This window comes from Pleurodeles waltl, chromosome 7 (genome assembly GCF_031143425.1).
Source record: "Pleurodeles waltl isolate 20211129_DDA chromosome 7, aPleWal1.hap1.20221129, whole genome shotgun sequence".
Classification (NCBI taxonomy): domain Eukaryota; kingdom Metazoa; phylum Chordata; class Amphibia; order Caudata; family Salamandridae; genus Pleurodeles; species Pleurodeles waltl.
Window position 1 is genome coordinate 1,302,242,116 of NC_090446.1, and position 15,086 is coordinate 1,302,257,201.

A 15,086-nucleotide genomic window follows, 5' to 3' on the forward strand; every position below is an offset into this window, starting at 1 on the left:
GTAACAGCTTTGCTACTGTTAGACTGTCATTTCTTCGTGTGGGGTATGCTTCAAACCAATGACTAAACAAACACACAATCACCAACATGTACTTCAAACCTCCACACGCAGGCATCTCAATGAAATCCAATTGCATTCTGCTGAATGGACCTCCTGCTCTTCCAATGTGGCTCAAATTCACCACTGTCCCTTTTCCTACATTCAGTTGCTGACAAACTATGCATCGATGACACACTGCCTCCGTTGCTTGCCTGAATTTAGGATTGAACCAATCCATTTTGAACAATCTAACCATGGCATCCCTTCCAATATGTGCCTGCCCATGGTAATAACGAGCCATCTGAGACAATAGGCTATTAGGCAAGACCATTTGACCGTCTTTAGAAACCCAAATCTCATCAGGTCTTTGGACACATTTCGATTTCACCCAAAGTCGTTTCTCCTCTTTGTCTGCATTTTCCTGCAATGTTTTCAATTCTTCTAGACTATCAATCACTTTTAATGCAAAACGTGTGCAAGTACCTTCTTCTTCAGGCATCAATTCCCACTTATCTTTAAACGATATACAGTTCAATGCGCAAAACCTTGTGACTTGATCCGCATATCCATTTCCCAACGAAATGTAATCCTGTGTCTTTTGATGTGCACTGCATTTTACCACTGCAATCTCTTCAGGTAACTGTATTGCGTACAACAACTCTTTTATCTTGTTGCCATTTCTTACTGGTGTACCAGTAGAGGTCAGGAAACCTCTTTGTGACCATAATTGACCAAAATCATGAACAATTCTAAATCCATATTGGCTGTCTGTATAGATTGTGACTCTCAATCTCGCTGATACATGGCATGCCCTAGTAAGAGCCACCATTTCTGCCACTTGTGCAGAAAATACACCTCGAAGCCAAGAAGCTTCTAATGTGCCTGTGATTGTACATACTGCATATCCTGCTCTCAATGTCCCTGTCCCATCTCTGAGACATGAACCATCAACAAAAACAATTTGGTCATTTTCCTCCAATCACATGTCTTTAATATCAGGGCTTGGTTTTGTACACAGTTCAGTTACCTCAAGACAATCATGCTCGATGTCTTCCTCTTTTTCAATTTCAACAGTATCACTTGGAAGCAACGTTGCTGCATTCAATACTGTACATCTTTTCAATGTGACATTTGGAGCACCCAATATGCTCGTCTCATACCTTGTCAGTCTTGCACCAGTCAAATATTGCATTTTTGTCCTTGTCAGTAAGATTTCAACAGAATGTGGTACCATTACCGTCAAAGGGTATCCCATGACTCCCCCCCTCACAGTGAGAAAGGCTTTGACCAGCTGCGGCTACTGCGCACAGACAACCTGGTAAAGCTGTTGCGACTGGGTCCAAGGTAGCTGAAAAATAGGCTACTGGGCGATAAGCACCTCCATGGACCTGTGTCAAAACAGACAAAGAACAAGCATCACAATCATGACAATACAATATGAAGGGTTTTGTGTAATCAGGCATTCCCAACGCTGGAGCTCTGCAGAAACTCTCTCTCAGTGAATGCTTTCATCTGATCCTCATCTAAGGTAATGGGGTCTGTGACATCCTTGTGTGTCAGCTGCTGCAATGGTTTGTCAATCTCAGCAAAATTCTGGATCCATTGTCGCCAATAGCCTACCATTCCCAGAAACATTCTGACATCTCTCTGTGAAGTCGGAGAACTTCTCTGCAAAATCATGGTAATTCTCTCCCTGGAGATTCTCCTTAACCCTTTCTCTATCTGGTGTCCCAGATATTTCACAGATTTTTGACAATACTACAGTTTTACAGGTGACACCTTATGTCCGAACTTTCCCAAAAGATTCAACAGGGCAATCGAGTCGGACTTACACTCGTCCGTTGTTCTGGATGCAATCAGTATATCGTCAATGTACTGCACTAGAGTCGATTGGTACGGTAGTTCCAATGACTCCAAATTCTTTTTCAGGATCTGATTAAACAGTGATGGTGACTCCGTATACCCTTGTGGAAGCCTGCACCAGCTGTAGACTCGGTCTAGGAATTTGAAACTAAAAAGAAACTGACTATCCTCATGAAGAGGCACAGAAAAGAAAGCTTGTGACAAGTCAACCACTGTGAACCACTCTGCATCGCAAGGAATCTGAAACAGTATCACTGCTGGATTTTGCACCACGGGACAACACTTGACCACCATGTCATTTACTTTTCGCAAATCCTGCACAATGCGCACTTTTCCACACGGCTTCTTTAAGCCCATTATTGGTGAATTACATGGATTGCTCAACACTTCTTTCAAAACCCCTTGTTTTAGAAAATCTCCAATTATATGCCCCACTTTCATCAGGGCATCCTGTGCCATGTTATACTGTGGAAGTTGCGGAAATACTACATTTGGCTTCAACGTGATCTTAATCGGTTCCACTCCTTTAATCAAACCCACTTTCTTTCCTGTCAGGTCCCACAAATCTTCCTGCACTGTTCTTTGTAGATCTGCATGCAATTCTCTCACAGTAAACATTGGGAAAAACTCGATCAATGGGTATTCCTCATTAACATCGTTGGCCGTTGTCCAAGACACCTGTTCTTCTTCTTCATCACTATTAGTTTGTACTTCTATCCCAGTGTCTGAGAAAATGATGGAGCATTTTGTCTTGCACAATAAGTACCTTCCCAGTAGGGATACTGGACTTGAGTCGCAAACCACAAACCTATGCAGTCCCTGAAAGTTACCAATCTCAACATGCACTGGATCTGTGATTGGATTTGTCAACTGTCTGTTCTCCATTCCCACAACCTGAACTGTCCTGCCTGAAAGAGGTCAATTTGGAACTTCTGCACTTCTCACTGTAGAGCGTGTAGCTCCTGTGTCCACTAAAAATTAGACCTTGTAACCCATCACCTTTCCTTTCACAAAAGGTCCTCTATGATCTACCTCTAGAGGCGCTGCAAGCATACACGGTCCTTCATCCTAACTGTCACTCATCCATTCTTTGTTTATTTCATCCTCACTATAAAATGGGAATTGGTGTACTGTGTCATTACTTCTGTCCTGTCTCTGACCTGTGACCTGCTGAGTAAGCATCATCTGTTGCTGTTCCATTGGGGCTTCAGGTATCTGCATTTGCTGTCTAGGTACCATAGGAACCTGCTGCTGTATTGGTTGCAACTGTGTTAGTTGTGCACGCGGCACCTGCACCTGCTGGATGGGTTCGAAATTTTGAACTCGGTTCTGAACGTTTGGGATAAATCCTCTCATTCTTGGGACTTTCACAGTTTGAAATGTACTGACATCACCACCTTGCTGAACAAAACCCTCCTGCACCATCAACGGACACTCCCGCTTCCAGTGTCCCACGTTTCCACACAAATGACACAGTAACATCTTTTTCATTCCCTGCATGGCATTCTGAACTACTATAGTACCCAAATCCGGACCACGACTCATGTGGATTCCACAACCCCTACCTCTCATCTGAGGCTGGAACATGACAGTTCCCTGCTGCTGCGGCATCTGTTGCACTAAAGCTCCTTGTAATCCTGTCTGAGCTGCCTTTATTTGCATCACCATTGTTTTTTCCTTCAACTTTTTCTGCTTCAATTCAATCGCATCACTACAGTATTTTGCATACTGCAACACTTCATCAATTGGTTTTGCTTGCCAACAAATGAAATGACTCTAAATCATCTGTCCTACTTCGGGTCTTAACCCTTCAACAAATCGGAACACAAAATGCAGCATATCTTTCGGCTCAATTGCTTCCTTGCCACTGTACTCTTTAAATGCTTTCAGCAATCTCTCATAGTAGGTATGTATCGACTCCTTAGTCTCTTTCACGGTTCTGTCAATTCTCTGCCAGTCAATATTTCTAGGCGAAATTCTTGTCTTCAGGAGCTCAATCACTTTGTAATAATGTTTCATCACCTCAGGTGATGGTGCACCAGTAACTCTATCCCTTTCTGGTTCACTTGTTGGCCAATCCACTGCTCTCTTACACGCGACCCACAAATCAGCTGGAACCACTATCTCCAACAATGTGTTTAAGTCTTCCCATAGACATTTAGAAAGTTTCACAAACCTGTCTGCTGTTACCACTCAACCGGTTTCTCTCTTAGTTTCGGGTAATCATTTGTGAATGACAATATATCACTCCTGTGCCATGGGACATGAACAAACTGCCCTCCTGGAATTTCCCTCATCGGAAGCATCTTTACTGATTCCCTTTCTTTCTGAACATCTTCAGACCCTTCTTGTGAATCTCGTTTTTGCTTATCTTTCTTTTTTGCCCATCTACGTTCCCACTTCTCCAATGCTCCCCAAATCTGAGCACTCTGCAATATTTCTCTTAAGTGAGCCTTCATTCCTGCCGATCTCATATGCTCAAAATCCTTTGCCTCAAATTCTAACCTGTAACTTTGTTTCAATTGTTTTGTTTTCTCAATCTTGATATCATGTTTTTCTGCCAGCTCTGCCAATTTCTGATGTATCTTACTCACTTCCCTTGTAATTCTTGGGCACAAGTACCTCAGCACTTCTTCTTCTTCTAACCTGTTTACTCCCATCGTTCCCTCGACTAATTCTGTTGCTTCTATAGATAACCTTACACGATTTATGTGCTCTTCACCCTTGGATGTATTTGGAGGTGTATTTAAACTGTCCAACCATTCACTCAATTGCTGAGCTGTCAATCCCTGTAATGAGATTTTACTTGCATTTGGCACTGGTACCTGCTGCATCGCTGCACCTGGAGTTTGCAACGTCAAAAGCTTCAACCCCTAACTCACACTCGGGCCATTCGCTGCATCTGGGAGCGCTACAAGTGGACTAAGATCCATCAATGGTCTAGATCCATTAAAAGTTTGACCCAAAGATGACACCATCTCTACAGGATCACTCACTCCCCTTCTCACGAGACTCTGTGACATTTCACTCTGATCTCCTGCACTCGCTTTCTTTTGTGCAAATAGAGGTACTGCTGGACCAACAGTAATCGGTAGCGATATCGTATCTGGGGCTGCTCTGACACTTGTACCTTGTAGAAATGTTACTCCCATAGCCTGATTCATCACTGGTGTGCCATCTGATTGTGTCCCTGTTATCGGCGTAAACTTCGGCAAACACTGTGGCTGTGCGGGAGGCAATAACATTGGAGTCGTCTCAGTCTAAACTAGCATTGGCCTCGGAAGCACTTGTTCCGTGGGCACCACTAAGTTCGAAATTGTCTCAAGAACTGGTACTTCTGGATAAATTCTCTGTATCGATGGCGGATGCACCTGAGCTTGGACCACAGAAGTATTCCCTGCATTAGGAGTAGTCTGTATTACCCCTTGTACTTGTCCACTATCTGTCTGCACTGGTCCCACTATCCCCGATCGATGCCTGTGCTGGAGCAGTTGGGGCAGAACTAGTACTTGGACCCCCTGGATGGGTCACACATGGCGGAGGTCGGTCCCTCAACAACTGTGTAATAAGGTCCTCAACATCAGAATCCTCATTGTCTACATAAGGCCTTTTCTTTTTCCCTTTTTCTGTGTTCTCATCACCTTTAGCAGCATCTTCCTTCTCTGTTTCATCTTCTTCTGCGATGGCGGCAGGAAATAATTTAATTCCCTGTAATGTCTCTGCTCTCCACCTTTTCTGCTCCCAATCCCACCTGGCTTCTGCCAATGATTTTTCCACTCTTTTTATTCTCCTCTTAAATTTCATTTCTTGTTGCTGTCTGGCTACTAGCTCCCAAACCGCTAAAGCCTCAAACTGTGCTGGTCTAGGTAATGGTTTTGTCTCATATAATGCCATTCGCAATTCATCCAAAATTCTCAAACTAAACGTTCCATGCTCTAGAAACGCTAAAGCTCCTAACTTCTTTGTCATCTTACACCACTGCTTCAACCAAAGACACAGTGCGACACCTCACTCCTCCATCACAATGTACACCAGAAAATTTTCTGGTGGGGTCTGCTCCCCCACTGACGCCTTAATGTAAGAATCACCCTTCATCATGCTTCTGAAAGCCTTGAAAAACATAATTTTGTCTATTGTGTTTACTTCGATTCAATAATGAAATGACTTTTACTCCCATGATTCCTTTCACCCGCTTACTCAACCAATTGCCTCTTACGGACGGCTGCCAATCCGCTCGCGACCCTTCTTACTATCCAACCTATCCCAGCGCGGCACACTCTGACGTCACACTCACACACTGCGGCTGACAAAGTCTTGCGGCTTGTCCTCCTAAACTTCAACTCACACAAAACTAATGCGATATTGTGAGCACTTAACCAAAAACCAATAACTAAAACAAACCTGCTGGTTTACTACAGGAAGGTACACAATCGCTTCAGAGACCTTACGGATTTTCACGAATGGCCCTTTCGCTCATATAGCTATTCCTCTTTCTCAGTCTCCCACATTCGCAAGCAAAATTTGACCCACGAATTTTACTCGCAACTGATCAATGGGTCTGTCCTGGTGCACATAGGACTCGCCAAATCTCAGTCGAAAATTTCTCTTACTCAATCACACACCGACTTGTTGACCACGCCCGATCAACCTACTAAACCAGACAGATTACAACATATAACGAAGTGTCTCCTACACTTGTCAATATACTCCGAAGTCTTAGACCACGCAGGGTCCGTACATTACCAACAACCACGTGGACAATTTTGTTAGCACAAAGCGCCACACACATATGAAGTTCGACGACTTCCCTACTCTCATACTGCTGAGTACGCACACTTCTACTAACCTCAGCTGGAGTACGTAGGCTCCCTACTTTACCTCACATACATCGCAATTCACCTGCGATTTGCTTAAGCCTTTTATAAGCGCAACCTACTACTTTCATACTTATCACAAGAACGCCAAGAACATACCCATCTTTTCTAGCGGGATCCAGGATCTGGGAAAGTCATTTCTGGGCTTAAGGGGACATCATCTTTGCTACAATTGCCATTTCAGAAAAACAAAATTCAAACCTCATAAAAATACAAACAACTAACCCTAACTTAAACTACCACCACAACCAGTATTCACCACATAAATAGTCCTCCAAGGTAACTAACCATCAACCTGCTTCCAAAAAAACTGCTAGCGTGCCTGGTTCTTAGTAAGTACACTTACAAGGCGACGCGTATAGGTCGATGAACCTTTTGGATTGCATGGAGTATCCTAGTCATGCAGTGACTACTGAATCAATATTTAACATCAATAATCAAGAAACATTCTATGAAAACAACTCAAAACCATCTACTCATGAATAACCACAACTCAGTAAAAAGTTATTCAAGTTTTATTTCCCTATTGAATACAATACTAATTAATCTGTTAGATCAACCTTTATTCAATCAAATCAGAACTTGAAGAAAAACATATGCTTGAATAAAAGCCAATGAAGATTCCAGCATCAATAGCAGAGTTCAGCAAATACCTTGTCAGTCATTTGTCACTGTCAACGTCACCCCTAGGAAGCCTACCTAACCAAGATTAGCATCAGCATGTGGGGCTTCATGCAAAACAATTTAGAGAAAAACATGAATTTGGAAAAACATCTTTCTAAGTGAAAATCTATAAAACAGCGCAGTTGGTACCTAGAAGAAAAGGCACAAGTTAGTCAGTCACATTTTCATAGCTACCTATCCACAGAATGGATCAGCAACAAAGTCCGCCTTCGTCTTCAGGTCATCAATTTGATCAGCTACGCATCAGGATCTCAGAGTTTGAGCCCAACGACATAATCTCGAACCGCGTCTCCTGACGTCATCAATTCTCTCCTCGCATCTGAAATTTTAGCCCTTTGTCATGACTTTTTATTAGGGTCTCCCATTCCTTCCCCCTAATTCCCAATTGGTCAGTCAGTCAGCAGATATGACTTTAACCTATAGCATTTGTTTACCAAATCTACAAATTTCAATATTAGTCCTTTCACAAGATGTGGATTGGTTCGCCATACGATGCCCTCATCATCCGGCTCTTCAGGTATCGAAATTGTTGCATGTTCCTCTTCAGTCAGTGCCTCTATTGTTCGAGTCCTGGGAAAGTACATTTAGCCTACTCTACACATAATTGTATCAAATTGTTTTCATCATCTCCTGTACGCCGGTACATTGCAGAAAATTCTAGCTAAGCAACTTTAACATCGGGTGGATCAAGGACGGGTCATACATCCAGCTTCTTGCAAGGCGTCTAGTATTTCAGCTCTTCGTATACGAGGCCCAGGAAGACTAGGCTTTTATTTCAGCTAAATTAGCACTGTGAGTTAATGCAAAACATAGGTTATACATCTCATTATGACATATTACTACATCATTCTTATATATTTTCGTTATTTCACACTATTTCAGTTATTTTAGTACAATATCGTATAAATGGCTGACATGCCCCGAGGGCACATTTTCAAACGTGCACATTATTTTCTCTAAGATTAATTTCTCTACAGCTTTTCATTATTCAACACACATAAACATCATTAAATAATTTTCTAATTAGCATATCTGTTTCAACACCCGGATCCTCCAGATCCACCACCTCCAACGCTGAATCATCAATGTGTCTCTTTTTAGAGACTGATAAGAAAGAGAATATATAAAAGATTAGAATAAAAAACTGCTAAAGCACAGAAACCTTCTAATTTTTTAACAAGGAGATTTATGGTGGCTAGTCCTGTAGTGTCCAGTGTCTTGACATGGAAAAACACAGGCTCGTTCTTCCAAACCGCAGAACGTGCTTTTACTAAAGCGAGTAGGACACATTCCTAACCATAAAAAAAACAGTACACGGCAAACACCGGCTTTTAAACAGATATATACCAGAAGAAAGAATAAAAAACACTCACCAATTTTATGAACATTCTCATCAGAGACAAAAAGAAACAGGATATGGGGAAGGGTTAGTACCTCTTTTATCTTAACACTATTAAAGGGTAAAGTCTCTCCCTGTGGTGGATAAATTGTGTTGTTTCTTTTTTTTTTTTTGGATGGTCTATGTTGGAGGCGGAAGCCTCATTAGTAAGGACTGGGATGAGGAAGATAGATGAGGAAGTAATAATAGTGTTCGGCTCCCAGGTTTGAAAACAACCAATTGCTGTGGCCAGGCATGGCCTGATCAAGACACCATGACCCTGATTTATACTTTTTGACGCTAAACCGCGCTAGCGTCAAAACGTATATCGCTGGCTAGCGCCATTCCAAGATGCTGGATGGGCGTCTTATTTATGGAATGGCGCAATCCGGCGCAAAGGGTGGAGTCATGGAGAATGACGTTAGCCGGGTGGGGGTGGCGGGATGGGATTAGTGGGTTTAGCGTTAAAAATGACGTTAGGCTGGTTACAGTAAAAAATGATGACTCTAACCAGCCTAGCTTAATTTTTTAACGCTAAACCTACCATACCACATGACTCCTGTCTTATAAAAGACAGGGGTCATGCCCACCACCCCAATGCCCAGCACAGGGGACAAGGGTCCCCTGGACATGGTCATTGCACCCAGTGCCATGTATGGGGGCCCATTTTTAACCCCCTACGGCACTTTAAAAAAAAGGTAAACACTTACCTTTACTTACCTATACTTACCTGGGATTGGGTCCCCATCCTCCGCTGTCCCTTTGGTGTGAGTGGGGGTGCCCCTGGGGCCTGGGGAGGGCACCTGTGGGCGTATTCCATGGTGTTGCACAATGGAAATGGGCCCGCAGGCCCCCTAAAGCCCCCCGACCCAGGCGTTAAATAATGGCGCTAAGCAAGCTTAGCGCCATTATTTAGGCCCGCCTCCCTCCTGTACACCATTTTTGCATGGGAGAATAAATAAGGCACTAGGGCCTTTGAGTCATTTCTTGCCCGGGAACACCTATCTTGCATCTCATTGACGCAAGGTAGTTTTCCGCAGGCAAAAAATGACTTTAACTCCAATATTTTGGCGCTAGACATGTTGAGCGCCAAAATATAAGTATGGAGTTGAATTTGCGCTGAATTAGCATTAGCATCCGGCGGGACCCGTTACTCACAGTAATAGACTAAAACATTGACAAACAAAAGGTGCTGGGCCCAGCCTCATGTGGAAAAGGTGACTCTTGTTGTTTTCCGTTTTTGCAAAGCATGCCGATTTGTCCAGGCGTCAGCTCCAATTATAGCATGAATTGCTTTTACCAGTATGCTGTGCTGGCCCAACCAATCTGATGCTCCATGTAACCCCTCCGTTTTCACTGTGTGGTATTCGGAGGTCTAAGTGGGCACTCTGCAGAATGAGACAATAACAGCAACTTGTACTCGACTTGGGTACAAGTTTGTGGGTTCCTCTGTATTCTGTCTGGCTGGAGGGTTGACCACACTCTTAAAAGCACCAGCACGAAAGCCACACAACTCTTAGAAGCCACACAGCTATAAGCTCTCTGACAGCTGAAGACTTCACATTCTCTCCGAAGATGGGAAACGCTATGATGCAAGACCGTGCAAAACCAGACAAGCACAGAAAAAGGTGCAAGGAAGGGCAATCATGACCAGTAGGCCTGTTCATCAGCCTACTACAGTCAGCACTCCGAATACAACTTGGTGGCCAATATAGACACATGGTGACAAGATAGAGAGACATATGGTGGCTATATGTACATCCCGTGGCCTCTTGATACACAAAGTAGGCTTGTGCATCTTTGGTACATGGTCGGCATCCGTTATACAAGGTGATCACCCTTGGAATTTGTTAGGCAATCCTGCTATGAAATGACTACTCTGCACATATGGTGGCAACACCTGACATCTAATTGGTATCCCTGGAAAAAAGAGCCATCCCTGACATCTGATGGCTTCCTCTGCATGGGGTGGCTATTGATTGAGGCTGAAAATCCATAAGTATACTACTTTGAGATCACACATCACCAGGCCCTGTTCATCTAAATACCAAGCCGTCCAAATGACAAGCAGGCCTTTATAAGCATAAGATGGGCTTTAGCCAGCTATGAAATTAACAAAGAACATTTCCAGTCTCATGTCCTGGGGTAAGTAGTTTCCCTGGAGAATTGTTGAAGGCGTAGACAAATGTAAAATTTAGAGGATAAAGGGGTCTTTAAAGTCTGTGGGTTCAATCGGAAAAGCTATTTACTCACCTCCTGTCGTGATGTTACCAGTTGTTTGTGTTAACTGTCGAAGCAGCAGTGAATACTAGGTGTACCTTTCATTCCTCCTAAAGTGTGTTGGAGATGTATAGCTAGCAATAAGGAACTGGGAATTCAATCTGTGTGTGGAAGTCGTCTTTATACCTTAGCGTAATGTTGTTGCACACATAGGGGGTTATTCTAACTTTGGAGGAGGTTTTAATCCGTCCCAAAAGTGACGGAAAAGTGACTGATTTACCACCAGCTGTATTACGAGTCCATTATATCCTATGGAACTCGTAATACGGCTGGTGGTATATCCGTCACTTTACCGTCACTTTTGGGACGGATTAACACTCCTCCAAAGTTAGAATAACCCCCATAGTATCATTAAAAAGAGTAAAATACAGTTCCTGATTCACAGTTTAGAATGGAGTTGTGGAATCTTGTCAATCACAATTATTTTTATTCTGGTGTATAAATCTGTTCACAAGGGAATTTTGTGTGTGTTTCATGGTGAGTGTAGAGGAAATTTATCAAGGCACCACAAATTTACTGAAATAGATTTGTACCAAATTCCGTAGAGATATCTTGTTAAACCTGTCAGCCTTAGTGTGGGCTTCCCCAAATGTTTTGCCTTTATCCTTCACTTTTTGCTAAAATTAGTTTTTTGTTGGCTGTAGATCTCTGTGCACTTTACCACTGCTAACTAGTGCTAAAGTACTTGTGTTCTCTCCTTTATACATGGTAAAATTGGCTTCTACCTGATTAGTATAGTTATTTTACTTATAAGCCCCTTAGGGTGGATTACCATATATCCAGAGCCTGTCAATTAAATGCTAGTGGGAATTCAGCACTTATTGTGCCACCCACTGAATTAGCACTTTAAAACATGTACCAAGTTTGCCATTTGCATCCTGAATGCAGTTTTAAACTTCCAATTTGACTTGACAATATGACCCCTTGCTAATCCTTAAACTCCCATTTTTGCATATATCACCCCTAAGGTAGGCCGTAGGTAGCCCATAGGGCAGGGTGCATTTTAATTAAAAGGTTGACCACGCAGTTTTAAGTTTTCCATGTCCCGGTAGTGAAAAACACCTACATTTATTTTTCAAAACTGTGAGGCCTACCTCTCCCGTAGGAGAACTTTGAGGTGCCTTATTATATTTAACAAGTGCTAACCTTTGATTGGGAACAGGTAAACATTTCATGTTTCGTGTCTGAGAAATTGTAGTTAAATATCCTCTGTAATGGTAAAGTCAGATTTAAGCTACAATTTTGAAAATGCCACTTTTAGAAAGTTGGCATTTTTCTGCCCTAATCATTTGGTACAAACCGTTGGTTCCTGGGTCACATGACAGTTGGCAGTTGGACTTTGTTCATTAATCCCAGACAGCCACACAGTGGAGGGACAAGGTTTGCCTAGATGGGCCATCAACTGGTAGGGTGAGACGACAGAGCTGGCCACAGTGCTACATGCAGCCAAATATGCTGTGCCCTGCTTCACACAAAGGAGTTGCCACTCCTTTATTGTTCATACAGACAGCCAGGAGCCAGGGTGGGGGAAGTAGGAAACTTCAATCACTTCAAATGGAATTCTTGAGAAACTTTACCTATTTCAATGAAGGCACCAGGTAAATAAAATAGGACCCTAAGAACCCCTCTTCAGTTTACTTTCTGGACATGTGGAAGGACTCTCAGAGGTTTGCATGCTGCTGTGTCCTGCTCTGTGCTCCACAAGACTGCTTTGCCACACCTAGAAGAACTCCTTTGCTACCTGGAGCCTGCCTTGAACCCTGAGAGACCTGCCCCGCTGATTGAGCCCTGTTCCACTGTTTGAACCATGGACTACCAGAGGGACTCCAAGTGCTAGATGGCTGGCCTCCTGGTCAGAGCCTCAGGGACAGGAAAGGCTCCAATCATCTTGAGCCCACACCTGGACTCAGCCTGAGTGAGTCCTAACTCCTTCCCTCCCAAGTGGTGCCCCTCCAGTTATGGACCCTTGATGGTGGTGCTAAAGGTGCCCAGATAACCAGACATCAAAACTTGGGACATAAAAAGTCTTTGGCTAAAAACTGTTCAAAGAACTAAGAGAAGACGGGGACCAACCTGCTCATCTATCAACCCAATGTCCATCACTAGTCAGCCTCACTTCGCGGCAGGCTGGTCTACGTTCTTCTCTGCAGCAGCAAATCCTGGTCAGCGGTCTATCACAAAAAGGGTATTCGGCCTCATGCAACTCTCATCGGCTACTGCCTCCAGCCTCCTCGTCTTGGAGATTTTCAACTCCCAAAAAAGAGTCTTAGGTCCGAACGTAGAAATGTTCACTGTGACTTTGTCTAGCAGCTCCTGACGACAACACTTCGTCCTTGGACACTGCCTACAGCCTCGCTCCAGCTGAACTTTACCTTCTCAAGCATCTCTTTACTGAAATTTCTTTTAAGTCCAAAGGTAAGTGCCAACCAGGTCCAATCCATTTTAAGAATACAAATCATGGTCCGTCAAGGTTGCCCATATTTTTTGGCTTTGACCTGGTCTAGCTCGACTAGATGTCTGCAGTTGTCACGTTGATATTTTAGGCACTAGTTTTTACCTTATGCTTTAAAAATTCCTAACTCTGGTTCTACTGATTGGATTTTTAAAAATAAAAATGTACTCTATTTTTCTGAATTGGTGTGCGATTTTTCTTGTGTTGTGGTTTCACTTTGTTAGTGTTTGTTTGCTGCGTATGTTCTTTACATATTGCTTCTCAGCTCAGCCTGATTGCTTTTGCTCCATGTTACCATAGGGTTAATTACAGGTTAATTTTGTGACTTTTATGGTTCACTCTGACAGGGATTGGGGCTGATGCTTGAACAGGATTAACACCTCATTTATAACCAACAACCCAATGTCTCCCACATTTCATTTTCACAGGATTTACCACCAGGGAAAATAAGTACAGTCTTTTTTCTTGTAGTGCCTTCCTCGTGTAATGTTCTAAAACATGAGCAGTATCTTCTTTATTGGAAGTTGATGGCTTTCCATTCCTTTCTCAGGAATTCATTCTCTCAGAAGACACCACCTTACTTGGTCTATCTGCAGAATATCCTCCACAAGTATCCTGATGGTGGGCAGATTCTGAAGGTAAGGCTTTGAAGAAACATGGCCGTGGTTCATTATAGGTGATGTACACCAGTTTGAGGATTAACTTCTGCCAGCCTTTTGGAGAATGTATATAATTTCTGGGCTGCATAATGTTCTACAACACTGTTGATGGTTTTACTGGTCTTGTTGCATTATGGAATACATATATATATATATATATAATTTCTGGTCTGCATAATGTGATCTAACAAAGTTTGGGCTGGACTGTTACTATTGGAGCAGAACCAAGACTGATTTGCACATGGCTGGGTCCTATCAGAGGTAGAATGGTGGGAAAAAAATCAATAGACTGGAAAATAAACCTGAGTAATTATCAGTAGTTGAAAATAACTGAAACAATCAATCTATAAATTTTTAGTTTTCTCCACATAGTTTTATAACACAGCTGAGATGGTTGAGATGGTGGCTACATCATCTTTGCTGTGTTATAGAAAATGTACATAATTTCTGAGCGGTATAGTATTATTTTATTCAGTTGATGGTTCTGACAGTAACCACAATCCATGACAAAATTGGAGCCATTATTACGCACATAACATATTCGCCTACTGATCCCGTTCCCCAGGCATTACTTATTAATTAACTTATTGAACACAGGCATAGCTGCTCAGTTGTCTGGCCATATACAGCTTGCACAAGTTTCCCTCTATTGTCTTTCAAGACTATGTTGTTGTGGGGAGCTGTTCCTTCGCCTCCTGGGATATGGGAGGAGGATTCAAAGACCAAATTTCAGGAGGCTTTAGCTTTTGCTGAAGAACCATAATGTTGCTTTAGTTGTATTTTTTAGCCACTGCGATCATTTGTGGCTGAGTTGGCCTGCCCTAATGCCCTTGCATCTCGGCCAAACCCTGTGCCTA

General features: G+C 42.8%; 1 protein-coding gene across 1 annotated transcript in view; it reads left to right on the forward strand.

Moving 5' to 3' along the window:
• Positions 1–7,645: 7,645 nt before the first annotated feature.
• Positions 7,646–15,086, forward strand: part of LOC138247046 (sacsin-like) — a 149,002-nt gene continuing 141,561 nt past the window's right edge. The window contains 2 exon segments of the mRNA XM_069201796.1: positions 7,646–7,716; positions 14,121–14,208. Coding sequence (XP_069057897.1) covers positions 7,646–7,716; positions 14,121–14,208 — 159 coding nt within the window.